This window comes from Radiomyces spectabilis, assembly GCF_025331425.1.
Source record: "Radiomyces spectabilis strain NRRL 2753 chromosome Unknown BYT42scaffold_1, whole genome shotgun sequence".
Lineage (NCBI taxonomy): Eukaryota > Fungi > Mucoromycota > Mucoromycetes > Mucorales > Radiomycetaceae > Radiomyces > Radiomyces spectabilis.
The window spans coordinates 2,735,319-2,751,353 of record NW_026251926.1 but is presented as its reverse complement, the minus strand read 5'-3'; the positions used below and the strand labels follow the sequence as shown (position 1 = coordinate 2,751,353).

The window sequence follows — 16,035 nt, the reverse complement described above, 5'->3', positions numbered from 1 at the left end:
TTGTGACAGGCTAGATGAGTCGCCTGGAGATCGCTTATTAGCCATATTGAGGAAAGATGACTTCTGGGCGACTGCTGGTTTCGACTGAGCGGGTTTATCTTCACGATCATCTTCGCTATACATCGGCAACGGCGGTCGTCGATATTTCGGCTGTCGTTCCGCTGGTTTTTCTGTATCTGGATAATAGGATCAGCTTGAGCGTAGCATTAACTAATACTACCTGTTAATACATTTCATTAATAAACAAACAGAGCTTTCACTTACCTTTTGTAACGCGCCCCATTGCATTTCTCCCGCGAAATTGCCATTACAAGTGTATGAACAAAAGTAAAACATAAAAGATTTAAGCAATATGGAGAAGAAGCAGATCGACTCATCTCAATAAGAAAAGAGAAAACTAGCAAAATTGCAAAACTGATCCTATTGACAGGCTTTGGGCAACGGGACAACATTGACTCAAACAATGAAAAACCATAGTTACCTTGTGCAGCGTTTTTCTTGGCTTGTTTTGCTTTTTGCTTCTTCTCTTCTGCTTCATATTTAGCAATTTTCTCTATAGAGAACGTGAGCTTTTTTTGTTTCTATTACGTGGAGGGTTTGCCATTACCGAGCACCCAATTCACGGTTTCTTCTCTGTCGAAATAATAATACCACAGTGCTTCTTTTATCTCTGTGGCGGATACAGGTACGTTTTCGCCCACCACACTGTAAATATAGGATAATCCTTCCTCTAAATTATCGAGGTCCTCGTTGGATAACTGGGTCTCGTCAACTGCAAGTTTTTGATCAGATTTTAGGTCATGCAAGCACAGGCTGTTTCCACCTACGCTCGTTCTCATCGTAATCGTCCACGAATTCATCCTCATCGAGAACCTCTATATATTTTAGGGTGAGTATTATATATTTACTTTGATGCTTGACCCGTTTACCATCGATATCTAGGTTTCGAACGTTGCGATGTCGCGACATTGTAAGTTGTTCGTTCTCGGGGAAACTGGGAACTGCAGCAAAAATATAAAAAAAATGTCGTGACCGAAGGTTACGTCAAAAATGGAACGTTTCATACTCCGATACGGATTGTTCGAAAACCTGGGGTTCAATTTCTCGACTGGGAAAAAGAACTGCACAACCATGAACAAGACGTTTCCAAATAATACATCATGCGATGAAAATGAAAGAACCGGTACAACACGTAAAAAGAATTTATTATGAGCAATTACAACTATAGGAACCCGGTTCAAAATGCCAACTATGTAACTAGCTGCGATCAAGTCATTCCCAAACCCTTTGTGCCACACAAAAAGGATTCGACCGGGCAACAAAATGATTGCGTAAAAGGTAGGTTGCCACCAGGCAGCTTGATAATATCAACAGCCTCGTTTTTTTTTTTGGACACTTCTGAAATATGTTCGGAGCGTGTTTGTTAAGTTATTCTCGTCAACGAGCAACTATCTATTTGTCATTCCAGAAAGGTAGGATAGCTAATCTTCGGATGCTTCTCTGGGTAATTGTAAGAGGCTAACAGGCTACCGGCTCTATTTGTGCAAACCTTGCAACGAAATTGGCTTTCTTGCATGCACCATGGATCGGCACCTAAATATTTCCGCATAATGAAAGCTCAAAAATAGCAGTCACTTACTTCGTAAGACTTGCCATGCCTGAAAGAAGGGCTCCATCAACGCATGCTTTCCGTATGACAGATCCAAGAACTTGGTCAGTGGACCAAGTCTGCGATTGGGCACAGAAAACCTTCAGCGATAATATTGCCCGCCTAATTCGAGGTATAATTACAGTAGTTACGACATATGGAGATGGCTAAAAAGTGATTGCACACAATAGATCATCATATCGATGGGAAGACTCTTGTACATAACGTGCTACATAACCCTCCGTGGTTGTCTCTTACGCTCAATATTAAGGACAAGGCTCTTCGAAAGCGGATACGGACTAGGTTAAGAAGATTAAAGGACAAGTGGCCGGATAATGACGCTACCGCAGCTGTCAACACCGAAAATATTACGCCACACAAAAGTACACATCCAGCTCCCAGTAATCCCTCGTCTTCCGTAAAACCGTCAGCAATGGAATCGTTTTCTCACGATAGAACAGAAAAGAAAACTGATCCGCCATCCAGGAGACACCATTCTACGGCATCGGCTGAAACTTCTTCGCATCATCATACGGAAACAAGTACAAAAAGTACCCATGCGTCATCCAGTACATCATCTTCTACTTCAAAAAAACTGTCTAAACGACCTTCATCTCATGCGGAATCTTCTTCGCCTCGTGTGGAAACAAGTAAAAAAAGTACCCATACATCATCCAGTGCATCCTCTTCTACTTCAAAAAAACTGTCCAAACGATCTTCATCTCACGCTGAAACGAGAAAGACGGTGGACCATCCGCACGCTCGATCTTCAAAAAATGTCAGCAGGCCGACAGTTACAGAGTATATCACTCCTTTTTCGAATCCTCATCCCTACGAATCAAGAGGCAAGAATCGATCCAATTCACCATCAAGATCGCATGCAAACGACGGCAGCAAATCACCAACATATACCTCGAAGCTGTCTTTGGTGAACGACGTAGCTTCACACAACGTCATCAGCCCAGCACCAGCCTCGGATTCTAGTAAAAAGCCTGTGTTCAATGTCGAAACCAGCAGAGCCGCACACCAGCTCTCGCTTCCTGTTACAGATAACAATACATTAGCAACGACCGAGTTCCGAAAAGGGAAGTTGGGAAGACCAATTGACCCACCTCCTCTACAATCGTCAACCTCCCACCTCCCTACTTCTTCGACACCCTCCAAAGAACCAGTGACAAAACCTGATGCGATGCTGCATATCCAGATGGTGGAAGGCGAGTTCCGAAAAGGGAAATTGGGAAAACCAATTGAACCCCCTCCTTTACAATCGTCAACCTCCCACCTCACTACTTCTTCGACACCCTCCAAAGAACCGGTGATAAAACCTGATGCGGTGCTGAATATTCAGACGGTGGAAGGCGAGTTCCGGAAAAGAAAGATTGGAAAACCAATTGAGCCACCCCCATCACGACAGCCAGTGCTGCACGACACTAGCTCTCGGATTCAAGCTAAAGAAGCGGCAACAGAAAGTAGCACGACCTCGAAAGTCCAGACGGTGCAAGGCGAGTTCCGAAAAAGAAAGATTGGAAAACCAATTGAGCCACCCCCATCACGACCACCAGTTCTGCACGACAATAGCTCTCGGATTCCCGCTAAAGAAGCAACAGAAAGTGATGCCTCAACAAAAGCCCAGATGGTGAAACGGGAAAGCGAAAAAGTGCACAGGCAAGACGCAGGGGTAAATGAATCTTCGGCGATCTGGATTGATGACGAAATTGAGGAAAGGAACGTGCAGGAGATTGTGGATGATACCCTTCAAGTCGAAGATATAGACTTTACTACGCCAGTTATCGCGACCAACGCAAACCTACCTGCATTCACAGACGAGAATGTTACCATAACGAAAATCCATAGTCCACCTATCGACAAGAGGGAATCCGAGGCGGCCAAGGATTATTTAGAGTTCGACGAGTTGCACGCGGAATCGCCTTTAAACTATTTATCATTTGACAATTATCGATATCGGTTGGACACTCGTGGTACTAAACGCCGTCGACCCCTGCTCTTATACGACGATGAGAATCCCTCCGATCAAAGAGGGTTGATCGAAATCTCTGTACCTTGGCCCACATCTCTGAAACCCACTGCCGCCACACAACGTCTACCGACCATAAATGATGCACCAGTTCCATCGCCCGAAAGTCACGAGAATAAAAGGTAATAACGTTACATCGATATGTAGAGCGGTTAAACTCATGTCATCTACAGGAAACGTTCTGTAAAGGATGAGGACGAGGCGGTAGAGTTATTATCTCCAAAATTGCGATTGAGTGACATGGCATCGAAGCCGCAACCCGAACCAGAAAATGAACCTGATCCCTGCCCGATCAATCTATATGAACTTTTGCCTGAACGTATCGCCTATATTCATCCTCAGTTGGTCAAGAAGATGAAACCGCATCAGGTGAGCAACAGAGTAGGTAACTCGATGGGATTTTGAAACTGATTGTAGATCACAGCTGGAAGGTGTGCGGTTTCTCTGGAAGCGGCTTATTCGCAAACGCGACGGAGCTGTGCTTGCTCATTCGATGGGACTCGGTACGCTTCTGACGAAACAGACTCGTAGACCGTATATTTAACGTTTTTATAGGTAAAACATTGCAGGCAATTACCTTTGTCACAACTTACCTTCAAGAGATCAAGAATGAAAATCCCAGTATTCCTGAACGCTTAAGGGTTCGTTTAGATTGTACCCATTAGAGCCGCATTTCAACTCATCTAACAAGTGCAAAAACTATAGTCAAATCGGATTCTCATTCTCGCTCCGTTGATCACTTTGACGAATTGGGTGACAGAGTTCTATCGATGGGTGCCGTCAGATCTGGAATCCACGGTTGGACACATTTACAACTTCTGTGGTAAGCTTAAGGAATGCAGTTTTACTTGATCGCAGCCGGCTAAATATTAGTCGACTTTACAGATGTTAGTACCGAAGCTAGAGGATCAATATCAGCGCAGATACATTATTTGAAAAACTGGTTCAACGAGGGTGGCGTACTGTTAATGAACTATGACCGTTTCCGTACTTTACTGGTATCACCAGCTTACATCAATTATCGAGACCAGCTACGGACGATGCTTCTGAATCCTGGCCCAAGCATGATTATCCTTGACGAAGGGCATCGTATCAAAAGCAAAGACTCGCAGATTACGAATCTGGTGAACAGCATTGCCACTTATGCTCGTGTCAGTATGACTGGATATCCTCTCCAGAATAACCTGGCGGAATACTATTACATGATTAATTTTGTGTCTCCTGGTGCTTTGGGCGACATGGAAAGCTTCCGACGAAACTTCCAAAGTCCCATTGAAAACGTATATGCCGAGTCGCCACAATCTGTCCGCATGCTGGCCAAAGCACGTCTGCTGGAGCTACAACTTATGGCAAGCTTCTTTGTTGACCGGTAAGTACTGTCTTCCTACGTCGCTTTATGATAGGCACAATCGAAACTGACCGTTTATCACAGAAAAAATAACACGATTTTGAACCAGGAGCTTCCTGGCAAAACCGAGTATTACATAGCATGTCGATTGACAAGTATACAGTTTGATCTGTATCAGCGATTCCTAGAGTCCGTGTTGAATAGTCAGAGGCCCCTGATTGATATCATCCTCTTTCGAGCAATTTGCAATCACCCAGCAGTCTTTGAAAAGGTTTGTCTATAAAGTTCGAGTTTCTACCCTTGGAGTCGATTCTGAAATTAAATGTTGTTTGCTTATACAGATGCTACGAAGACGTCAACTTATGCTTCAAACACAGCTGGATGCCATCGCAGAACCTACACAGCAAATAAATACCGAGAGTGCCCCCAACCGGCCACATGATGACTTTGATTATAACCCTACCGAGGTGGTGGACGAAAACGAGCTGAAAGCGCTTGAAATCCTGGTCAAAAAATGTAACCTGGAGTGGGCTTTCAAGTTTTTCGAAACTATATCTGGTAATTTATACCTGCGGGCACCTCCGGAATGGAAATTGAATGACTGACTTGAATATCATATAGATGTGGAAAACTGGAAGCATTCTAGAAAAGTACTTGTTTTACTTGAGATCCTCCACGCTAGTCGCGAATTAGGCGATAAGGTCGTTGTTGTGTCTCACAGTATTATATGCTTAGGTACGCCAACTCGACTGTAATGCAATGCAGCTTATTAATCTGCTAATTTGAACTGGATAGACTACCTTCAACCGCTATTAGCCACGTTGAGTTATTCGGTGTCACGCATCGACGGCACCACTCCACAGGAGGTTCGAGAATTGAATATCTGCACCAAATCATTCGCGTACTTAAACCTTCTTTTACCCTTGTTCTCGTCTCAATAGGAAAGACAAACTATCATTGATCATTTTAATGGCCCGGCAGGAGGAAAGCATGTCATGCTATTGTCCGCTAGAGTAAGTTGGAAGACATTGGCGCCATGTGTGAGCACGAGATTAACCAATATCATAGGCTGGAGGTATTGGCGTCAATATCACAGGCGCCAACCGGCTAGTATTGTTTGATCTCGATTGGAATCCATGCTATGATGAGCAAAGTATAGGGCGTGTCTATCGATATGGTCAAAAGAAATACGTTTACATCTATCGCTTGACGACGTATTCTTCCATCGAGCAGACGATCCAAACAAAAAATGTGCACAAACGAGGTATATCAAGGTAAGCGTGTATTCACTCGGTATTCTTGCCGCGGTATTGACCGTCTCCCACAACTTGCATAGTCGTGTCATTGATAATCGTTTGACAACACCTCAATTGCGTAATGAAATGACAAAATACTACCACTTACCTATCGCAGACCCCGTCTCAAAAATCGGAGAGATCGACTTTGAAATCACAGATCCGGTCATGAGAAGATTACTGGAAGATAACAACAACATCGTGGAAGTTTCAACTGGCGACATGGTAACCGATACAAATATCCAACAAATTGAAGAAGACCTGGACCAAAAAACCATCTACGATATCAGAAACCATGTGCTGCAGCAACAAAGAGAACACAACAGACGGTTAAGGGGTTAAACCATATTTATGAAACGACATCTTTTCTTCTCATCGTCATTTCCATCATCATTTCACACCAATTCATACAGCAGCATATCAACTCATTCATCTATTCTATTCTCATTCGTTTATCATTTGCATTGTTCGAATACAGTAACTTTATTTCGAGTACTCGAGCTTCCTATTTGTTATTTCCAATCTATGCTCACTAGCTAATTCGCATGATGTTCTTGCCAATACTGTTTGATCATATCAGCGCATTGATCAGGTGTGCCTTCGGGATGCTGGAGCTGCCAGCGCATCATGACTTGGAGTAGCTCAGCAACAACAGGTCCTGGCCGAATACCCAACAACGCTGCGGTAGCATTACCCTAATGACAAAATTCAGTTATCACCGTTCAAATCAAAGACGGGATCAGCAGTTGTACTAACATCTACTATATGTTTCCAGTCGTAACAATCCTGAATACCGTATGCTTCTGCTTGTTTTGTTAGGGCCTCATATTTTTGACAAATGTCTTGCGCGGAATTTGCTGAGAAGTAACCGAATGAGGATATAAATGCGAATAAAAATGTTGATGCTTGATTGATTACCTGGAAGAGACTCTGGCTGTTCCCATGAGATATCCGCAGCATTATCCAATAAATCTTGTGTAAGCGCCATCTTCACCGCTGTTGGCCACAGTGAGCCTATACGTCTAATGATCATTCCTATTCATTCTGTCAATTTATCACAGTCTATAAGCCATTAAAGTATGGGAGACTTTACCGAGATCGGAGCGCGAAATACACTCTTGCTGATGTCGTTGAGCAGCATCCCTGAATTGAGGGATACCTTGGAATAGCGTGGTAATGGCATTGATATCAACATTTGATGACTGTTGAGAAAATATGTGAGTCCAATTGTTGTGAGCCGACCAGTAGATAATGTTCTCTTACCCTAATAGAATCTCGCAAAACTATTTGAATTGCCGGAATTGGTCGCTTCTTCTTTTCGACCACTAGATCCGAAAAGGGTAATACAGTCGCTCCAAGATAAAGTAGCCTTTGTTCATCGAGTGATTTCGGATATAATTGTGACTCTTTCTTCGAGGTTAACCTAAAGCAAAGCGGTTAGATATCGCCACTGGACACAGGTATAAAATGAAAAGAATTCGTGAGATACCATACCATTGGATGATACCTGCAGCCCTCACACTCATAGAAGAATCCTTGACTGATCCTGACACAATATTTGCAGGTGGGGCGAAAACTACGGGATATAGATCGAGGCTGTATAGCAGTTTCAAGGAATGAAGAGGCGACGGTCCACTGAGCATTTTATCCAGTTCGATGCCGATTCTCTCTTTACTGATTTTGGTGCTCAAAGCGTCTTTGATATCAGGATTTTTGGCAGCTTCCCCAAGTTCAGGCACAATACCGAATCCGAAACGACTTGCGAAACGAATACAACGTAATACACGTAATGGATCATCGCGGAATGTTTCATAGGGTGCCAACGGGGTTCGAATGAGGCCGTTGGTCAAATCAGGAAGGCCCTATGCAGTATATGTTAATGTGCCTGTATATATCATTGGAAGATCAAACTTTGATTGACAAACCTGTTGTGTAAAATCTTCTACTAATTTTTCGCATACATTATAGAATAAGCTGTTAATGGTAATATCTCGGCGATAAGCATCTTCAGAAGGCGTTCCGAATTTCTATGAAAAAGGTTGTTATGATATCGCACAATGATCTATTGTTTCTGCAGAACCGATACTTACGATTTCTGTTGGTATCCTGCTGTTTTCGCTGTATACTTCTGTTCGCAAATTACAGAAATCGATTTCTTGACCATACAATTTGGTTGTGGCAGTTTCCAAGTGCTTTGATTTTGCTGGGTTACTGTTAATTTTGGCGATGTAGTGGGTCGGATATCCATTCAATTCGAGATATGTATTGACTGTTTGCGCAAATTCGTAACCCATAATATCGTTTACTGCGATGTCTAGATCGTGGCACTCTTTCCCCAAGAGCTATACAAGTCTCGTAAATAAGCGTCTGACTCGTAACACCATCGAAATCATATGCGTTACCTTGTCGCGTACCCAACCGCCTGCGATGCGCGGCTCAATACGAGGTAAATCTGGACGTTCTTTCGCAAGATAGTCCGAGACATTATGCAACAAATCGCAGAGTTTGCTTTCCTTTTTTGTGAGAACAATTTTCATCTCGACGCCGTTCTTCGCGACTCCGTAGCTTTTCTGGGCATTTTGTTGGCGCTGAGAGGCCGACGAATGCGTGGTTGCATCTGCCATTCGGGGTCGTTTATACGTTCGCAGGGCCGACACTTTAAACCGAGACGAATAGAACCTACAAAACTGGAAATCAAGAAAGAATCTTGATTGACGCATGCAGATCGCTGTCCAAGAGTTTCCTTTTGGGACTTCCGGTCCTTTGGGCAATCGGCCAATGCGGAGTATCGATTTCACACTTCATTTTTTTTTATTTTATTTTTTTGTCCTGCAAATGATCTGCTTCTACTTGACAAAACATGCCTCACCCTACTAAAAAGCCTCCTGCCACCATCAATATATTATTTACCAATTGGTACATTTATCTCAGCAGCACTTGCTGCTCTTTGCATGGTTGAGGCGCTTTCAAAGGTTCTCATGGGTCAACAGTATCTGCTTTCGGAGTTACCAAATATGGATTCACCTTCAAATGGCGCGGGTGGCTTTGCTCGGTTGCCAGAAAATTGTTTTTTTAATCTGACGGTGGAAGATTCTCTCTTCTGCATCTAATCAAATCATAGTTCAATATGGGTCGCATGGTGTGTTCATTAGTTGTTTAATCAGCGTTTGATTTGTTGCTCATTGCGTTTTTGACTTTTCTCTAGCACACTCCTGGTAAGGGTATCTCTGGTAGTGCCCTCCCCTACCGCCGCACTCCCCCTTCGTGGGTTAAGACCACCACCGAAGAGGTTGTCGACATCATCTGCAAGAGCGCCAAGAAGGGTATGTCCCCTGCTCAGATCGGTGTCATTCTCCGTGACTCCCACGGTATCCCCCAGGTTCGCAGCGTCACTGGTAACAAGATCCTCCGTATCCTCAAGTCCAACGGTCTCGCTCCCGAAGTTCCCGAGGATCTCTACCATTTGATCAAGAAGGCTGTCTCCATCCGTAAGCATTTGGAACGCAACCGCAAGGATAAGGACTCCAAGTACCGCTTGATTCTTATCGAATCTCGTATCCACCGTCTTGCTCGCTACTACAAGACCTCCGGTCAGTTGCCCCCCAACTGGAAGTACGAGTCCGCCACTGCTTCCGCTATGGTCGCTTAAGCGCCTGGAGCATCATTCTAATTTTTGAATGCTACATGGAAACCATCATTTTATGTCTCGAACAATAAAATTGATGCAACCTCACAGATCACATGTCTTTTTTGCTTTGATATTGTATGACATCCTAAGATGAATGTTTCCTATTATGCGCACGTAAAGCAACCATGCTCAACCTGTGTTACGGCTTACGGAATATTTAAAAATTGATTTATATTGAATATGAGAAACCATCCATAGATGCATGAGAATATGCATTGACCAACATTCAGAATTGTAAAGAAGTGAGGACATTTTGGAAAGAAACCATCGATGCTTTCGACGCATTTTATTTTTCTATTTTAGTTAGAATAAACGTCGACTCTTGTTTCTAGTGTCTCGACCCAGTCAAGTCACAGCTCAACATGTTCGATGTCTTCGACAGGAAGCTCGCCACTTTTAGCGATTATAACATCCACCTTAGGCTTGTCACGGAAACTGTGTAATGTGGCAAAATTAATAGCAAGACTTTTAGAGGGCGTTGATATTGTACTTACCCAGTAGCGGTTTTCTCAATCTTGGTCACAACATCCATGCCTTCCAAAACCTTGCCAAAGACGACATGTTTGCCATCCAACCACGAGGTCTTGACTGTAGTGATGAAAAATTGCGATCCGTTGGTGTTCTTACCAGCATTGGCCATGGACAAAACACCCTAATGATAGCTGGTGAGAAAACCATTCAAGATTAGAAATGGGGAACAACTTACAGGACCGGTATGAGTCAGCTTGAAGTTTTCGTCCTCGAACTTTTCGCCTAGCAGATATGATGATCATTTTAGTAAACCGCAATGTTGATTCGATGGCTTGGTCTTAACTTACCATCATAAATAGATTTGCCACCAGTACCATCACCTTTGGTAAAGTCACCGCCTTGAATCATGAAGTTCTTGATAACACGGTGGAAGGTCGAGCCTTCATATCCGAAACCCTTTTCACCAGTGGCTAAAGCTCTGAAGTTCTCGACGGTCTTGGGAACAGTCTATCCATGGTCAACATTAATAACAGCCCGCCATACCATTTGCCTCCTTCCTATTACTCACCTTGCCATACAATCCGATGACGATGCGACCCAAGTCTTTATCACCTTGCTTGATATCAAAATAAACTATAGTTCCATTAGCAAGACGTACAACGGAAGCTTCGGCAGATTTATTTACCTTTGTTGGTAACCAAAGGACCCTTCTTTGCAGAAACAAAGGTAAATGTGGAAAGCACGACCAACAGCGTGATCAAAAAAGTGGAGATTCGGAATTGCGCCATTGGAAATTGGTGAAAGAAGGGAAAAAGACGTGGCAAGCTGAGCGGCCAAGGCATCTTTGCAATTACACAAATTTAAATTCCGACTCTGGGAACACCGAGCTGTTGCCTTTGTCCAACTTCCCATTCAGCGGTTTGTTTGTTGACTTTTCCGCCGTTTGTTTGTACTAGCAAATATTGGCGCCAATATTTGGAGCGGTTATTATTCCTTGACGTGTGCTGCAACAGCCATGCTTTTTTAAGGATGGTGTCGTTGGGAGCCTCATATCGGGGAAAAATTCGTTGTTCTTTATTTACGGAACTGTTGATTCTAGTGAATTTATAAATACAGGAGTTCTTCTATTACTATTTAGCATTCATCGGTGAGCGTTCATTCGCAAGAGCGCACATATCCATCATAATCTTCATGAACTCCTCTGCATCAATGTTCGTAGCTACATTGACTTTGGGAAACGGGAAACGGTTGTAAGTGTCACAAAGCTATATATGACATCGGGTCGAGTAGCATTAGTACACTTCATCTGGTAATTTTTCTGCAATAAAAAGCTGGCTTACAGTTTGTCCCAGAGTAGCACCGTTGTCAGTGATAACGTCCACTCCCATACGTGTGAATTTGAAGAGGTTAGGACAGCACAAAGCAGCCACGGCGCAAGGATCATGAAGTGGAGGACAATCAAAACCAAAAACATCCTTATAGGTCTGTTTAAAGAAACACATCAGCTCCACAATGAGGCGAGAGAATTCGCTGTCATTGCAAGCAACACTTAGGTCGGCAAGAGCTTTTTCAGTCACCCCAGCCATGTGTGTGACCTCAAGTGGCACCATATAAACGTCCAGACCTGAGTGCATGACAATATTAGCTGCTTCAGGGTCGGCTAGTATATTATATTCAGCGGCTGGAGTCCAGTTGCCCTCTCCGACAGCACCTCCCATAAATAACAATTTTTCGATCTTTTCCTTCAATTCGGGAAACAGCGTAATCAACAGCGCGTAATTTGTCAAGGGTCCGGTGGCCACAAGATTGATCTTTTCTTTGGAGCTTCGCAATAGTTCAGCCAGGTGCAAAACAGCATTGGCTTTGAGGATAAGGCTTTCGTCAAAAGCTGGCATTGCAAATGTTCCGTCCAAGCCTGACTCGCCGTGAATACTAGGTGCTTCAATAGGCTCTCGCATAATAGGCTTAAAGATACCAACAGTTGCTTTTTCAGTTTCTTATTGCCGCAGAAATGGATTACAGTTTGTACATACCTTGCTCTGCCCTGGAACAATGTCTACCGTAATTCCAGCTGCTTTGGCAAAACAGACGGCGTTTCGTAGTGTCTTTTCATGACTCTGATTTCCGTAACACTAGAAACTGTCTAAGTAAACATGGCACGCACAGGATTTTTTATATTGTAACATTTACAGTAGAAATACCAAGCAATCTCAATTTTGGGTGATAAGCTGCATCATTTTGGTTAGTTACGCAGACAATCCAAGTAAGTTACATCTTACCTGCCAAAATCATTGCCATGGCATCGTCATGACCTACAGGTTGCTTAACACAAATAGCCAAAACGGATCGTTCAAATGATCTTCACTCACCTGGATCGCAATCTAGCCATACTGGAATCGTGGGTTCGTTTTCAGAGATTTTATCTTGTCCCAAATTCATAATTGCACACTTCAAATGGAAGAGATACTTATCTGCAGAAAGCAATGTCCGGAAATTCATATATCAGCTGCAAAATCGATGTTGCACAAGCTCCGACTGTCGCCCATTGTTTCCCGCAGGCGAAAAAAAATTGAACTTGCGAAGGCATTGCTCTTCAATCGTTGAACGGAAAGGAATCACTCCACAGGGCACCGTCCATACCAATTCCTAATTTGCAAATCGGTTGCCAACTGATTAGTGACGACGTCTTAACTCTAAGCACTGCCTTACGAAACGATCACTTTTTTAGTGTAGCCGCAGCTCCCTCATATCCCGCTATTTCTTCCCCAAACGTTCCTTTTTTCCTTATTGTTCCCCGATCTTGTTTCCGTCGAGCGTGGCAACTAAAACCTTGGAGCCCCGCTCTCCGACATAACTTATTTGTTCCCGTTTCTGCATGTTTTGATAATGTGTGTGAATTTTGAAGCTTTTTTGTCCCTTGATTTGATCCAAGAAACAGGCTGCGTTATTAACGGATATACTTTTACGAGATTTCCCTTCAATTTTTGGATTTGTTCGCAAATGGGGCAATTTCCGATTACCCCACACTGTCACAGACGATTCACTAGTCACCGCGATTATCGACGACCAGTCACATGACCTCGATTTTGCGACCGATCAGGTGACACGCTCACAACCTTGACGACCATAGACCGCCTGCAGCAATGCGAGAATCAGGCCGGCCTTGGTAAAAATGAGTATACTTGTATACAAGTCGGTTTTCACCCTGCTTCTGTACTTACTTTCTGACTTATTTGTGGTGCAATGGATCATCATAGATCTGATAATAACAAGTAGATCCGCTGTATATTTGGTCTTTGAAATCGCCATTTGCTCGAAAACAGATTTGATATCCGTGGGATTTGAAGACAAGTCTCCTCGCAAATATCGATCGTAGTGAAACAGAGCATGTTCGGATCTGCTCGTCTAATCCTTGAGATGGAGATGATGTCGCGGCAGCTGAACTTTCAGCCGTAGAACTTCCGGCAACAGAGCTTGCAGCAACGGACTGCCTGGCTTGCACACTGAGTTCCGAGAATTGATCCAAGGCATTTCTCCAAATATTGATAAAATTGAACTTCTTGTGGTATTTGCTGTGAAAAGACCACGTCGAACACCTGCTCTGTCTTCGATGCCTTGCAACAGTCCTCTGGGCAGATAACTTCTCTGTTGAAAATCAGCGAGTAAGGTCTCTAAAGCCGCCTCATAGCGCTCTACATCATCCCAAAAATCGTCGTCGTGTTTTTCGTTATACTTGATAGCCAGTGTTCTAATACTGCTCAAAATAAACTATGTGGATGCATTTGAGAGAGCTTGCCGTGCTTCTTCAACCGACGAAATGGGTACAATGGTTTGTGGGAGAGGAATATCTTCATCTTGTATGCGGCGTCTTTCAGGGGGCATGAAAAAAAATGAAAATTAAAAGATGAAAATGCGGGAGACATGAGAAAGCCTGGACGGCAGTCGTTTTATATGCCATTCTCATGGAAAAATAATGCCTACTACTGCACTGATGAACAATGAAATCGCTGATGGGATAAAATGATGCATACAGTGCTCCTTTACTGATTAAAATAGCGAACATCGCTGATGGAAGAAAATGCATACTACTTTACTGATTAAAACATGTGAATCACTGATGGTACTGATTAAAACAGTGAGGATCACTGATGGGAAAAGTGCATACTTCTTTACTGATTAAAAAGTGAAAATCACTGATGGGAAAAAAATAATGCCTCTTATTCTTTTCCAACCCTATTTCTTTCCTCTCTGGATCAAGGATGATCCACTTCCAAGCACTGCAGAATTCCCAAACCTCACTTTTTTCACAAAAAAGATCCGGGATTATGATATTTTATTGGATTCTCAAAAAAACGTCCAACGTAGTCTGTTTTGCTCCGCATTGTGTTTACAATTTCCGGCTCACATCTTTCGAAGAACCCTACAAAAATCCTCCTTTGTCAAAGTTGTCCACCACAATCTGAAGATGACGAAGTACTCAATTTCACTTTCAGACTCAGGCTCAGGCTCAGGCTCTTCACTCTTCATCCTGGGCTGTTTGGACCGCTTGACCTGTAGCGTCGTTTGAGAGAGACGGGTTTTCTTCTTCAGAAAAGTGGACATCGAGAAAGATTTGCCTTTCATGGTCTAGCATGCTTGACCGTTTAAACTTCTTCAATACACATATTTTCGCCACCAGTCGGTTGAAATTTACACATTTAATTCACGCATGCAATTGCGCTGATCTGTGGTGAGCAAATTGCCGAGATTGTCATAGGTTGCTTATATAAAGAGTTAGGCTTAGTGCAAGATATTGCTGTGTTGGTGTTTTCATGAGACTGACAATTGATGGTCATGTAGGAGGCCCGGTGGAGGAAGCTGCCTTTTAGGTATGTCGTTGCACAGTAAGCTGAATATAGAGCCAATGAGCTTGACGCGCGGTATATGTACACAGTCACTGTTATGGGCAATACTCACAATCTTGGCTCCAATAAAGAGTCATGCAACGATCGGCAAGACGGCTTTGTTCCATTACATGAATCTCTTCTGACGTAGAGAATGAGGCAATAAATTTACCGGGAAAAGCTTCATAAGCAAGCGAAGCATTATAAAGCAAAACAGCAGCTGCATTATGCAACTTGGAAATCCGTGCAAACTGCGTCTGTGATAAGATATTCCAGATATCCTCTGAACTCTAATGAAATGTTTGGTGAAGAAGTAACAAAAATTGATCGTAATCAGAAAGATATAAATTGTTGAGACGACATTTAGTAAGAACAAAAGAAAAGAGGAGGCTGGATAATAAAGGAATGAATCGTTAGTTCTGTGATTACACCTGCTTATAGTCTGTGATGGATCGTTATATCTGTTGATAAAGAAAACATTTTATTCAATATGCTTTTCAGCATTTGTGACCTCGACTCGTAAATATGGGAATATGTGGACAGATTTCGGCCAATCAAATAATTCGGCGAAGCACTGTCAATAAGGGTATCACCACAATCGGCGCGTCCACATTTTGTCCCATAAAATTTTGTGTCTTTAAGCGTGCAAATATTCTGATCAGTTACG

The 16,035-nt window shown here is 43.1% G+C and overlaps 9 protein-coding genes across 9 annotated transcripts; 4 read left to right on the top strand and 5 right to left on the bottom strand.

Moving 5' to 3' along the window:
- Positions 1-260: 260 nt before the first annotated feature.
- On the bottom strand, positions 261-969 carry BYT42DRAFT_487140 (uncharacterized protein; the record flags this gene model as incomplete). Its single annotated transcript, XM_051563777.1, has 4 exons — positions 261-553; positions 608-772; positions 828-875; positions 930-969. 4 exons carry the CDS (start codon positions 967-969, stop codon positions 261-263), a joined length of 546 nt encoding a protein of 181 aa, XP_051428791.1.
- A 596-nt stretch (positions 970-1,565) lies between these two features.
- BYT42DRAFT_36894 (uncharacterized protein) lies at positions 1,566-4,103 on the top strand. The gene is made up of 3 exons (XM_051563266.1): positions 1,566-1,781; positions 1,840-3,805; positions 3,873-4,103. Exons 1-3 carry the CDS (start codon positions 1,655-1,657, stop codon positions 3,889-3,891), a joined length of 2,112 nt encoding a protein of 703 aa, XP_051428790.1. The 5' UTR covers positions 1,566-1,654; the 3' UTR covers positions 3,892-4,103.
- A 1-nt stretch (position 4,104) lies between these two features.
- On the top strand, positions 4,105-6,851 carry BYT42DRAFT_36895 (P-loop containing nucleoside triphosphate hydrolase protein). Its single transcript, XM_051563267.1, has 11 exons — positions 4,105-4,186; positions 4,239-4,324; positions 4,389-4,506; positions 4,569-5,052; positions 5,116-5,302; positions 5,373-5,589; positions 5,653-5,766; positions 5,827-5,897; positions 5,973-6,044; positions 6,100-6,305; positions 6,368-6,851. The coding sequence occupies exons 1-11, from the start codon at positions 4,177-4,179 to the stop codon at positions 6,666-6,668; spliced, it is 1,866 nt and encodes a 621-aa protein (XP_051428789.1). The 5' UTR covers positions 4,105-4,176; the 3' UTR covers positions 6,669-6,851.
- An 11-nt stretch (positions 6,852-6,862) lies between these two features.
- On the bottom strand, positions 6,863-8,620 carry BYT42DRAFT_487526 (uncharacterized protein; the record flags this gene model as incomplete). Its single annotated transcript, XM_051563808.1, has 8 exons — positions 6,863-7,021; positions 7,083-7,183; positions 7,245-7,361; positions 7,420-7,528; positions 7,590-7,732; positions 7,816-8,188; positions 8,252-8,353; positions 8,417-8,620. The coding sequence occupies 8 exons, from the start codon at positions 8,618-8,620 to the stop codon at positions 6,863-6,865; spliced, it is 1,308 nt and encodes a 435-aa protein (XP_051428788.1).
- An 833-nt stretch (positions 8,621-9,453) lies between these two features.
- On the top strand, positions 9,454-10,293 carry BYT42DRAFT_641308 (40S ribosomal protein S13; the record flags this gene model as incomplete). Its single annotated transcript, XM_051572549.1, has 2 exons — positions 9,454-9,465; positions 9,532-10,293. The coding sequence occupies 2 exons, from the start codon at positions 9,454-9,456 to the stop codon at positions 9,973-9,975; spliced, it is 456 nt and encodes a 151-aa protein (XP_051428787.1). The 3' UTR covers positions 9,976-10,293.
- On the bottom strand, positions 10,294-11,302 carry BYT42DRAFT_553863 (peptidyl-prolyl cis-trans isomerase B1). Its single transcript, XM_051566537.1, has 6 exons — positions 11,171-11,302; positions 11,054-11,118; positions 10,833-10,992; positions 10,721-10,767; positions 10,509-10,666; positions 10,294-10,449 (listed from the first exon to the last, which is right to left on the bottom strand). The coding sequence occupies exons 1-6, from the start codon at positions 11,271-11,273 to the stop codon at positions 10,365-10,367; spliced, it is 618 nt and encodes a 205-aa protein (XP_051428786.1). The 5' UTR covers positions 11,274-11,302; the 3' UTR covers positions 10,294-10,364.
- A 235-nt stretch (positions 11,303-11,537) lies between these two features.
- BYT42DRAFT_553861 (Inosine/uridine-preferring nucleoside hydrolase domain-containing protein) lies at positions 11,538-13,006 on the bottom strand. The gene is made up of 6 exons (XM_051566536.1): positions 12,855-13,006; positions 12,765-12,797; positions 12,676-12,713; positions 12,519-12,617; positions 11,826-12,449; positions 11,538-11,750 (listed from the first exon to the last, which is right to left on the bottom strand). The coding sequence occupies exons 1-6, from the start codon at positions 12,982-12,984 to the stop codon at positions 11,616-11,618; spliced, it is 1,059 nt and encodes a 352-aa protein (XP_051428785.1). The 5' UTR covers positions 12,985-13,006; the 3' UTR covers positions 11,538-11,615.
- An 884-nt stretch (positions 13,007-13,890) lies between these two features.
- Positions 13,891-14,367, bottom strand: BYT42DRAFT_609983 (uncharacterized protein; the record flags this gene model as incomplete). The annotated part of the gene is made up of 2 exons (XM_051571341.1): positions 13,891-14,253; positions 14,311-14,367. The coding sequence occupies 2 exons, from the start codon at positions 14,365-14,367 to the stop codon at positions 13,891-13,893; spliced, it is 420 nt and encodes a 139-aa protein (XP_051428784.1).
- Positions 14,368-14,810: 443 nt separating this feature from the next.
- On the top strand, positions 14,811-15,115 carry BYT42DRAFT_553858 (uncharacterized protein; the record flags this gene model as incomplete). The annotated part of the gene is given in 3 exon segments (XM_051566535.1): positions 14,811-14,839; positions 14,851-14,958; positions 15,076-15,115. 3 exon segments carry the CDS (start codon positions 14,811-14,813, stop codon positions 15,113-15,115), a joined length of 177 nt encoding a protein of 58 aa, XP_051428783.1.
- Between the last annotated feature and the right edge of the window lie 920 nt (positions 15,116-16,035).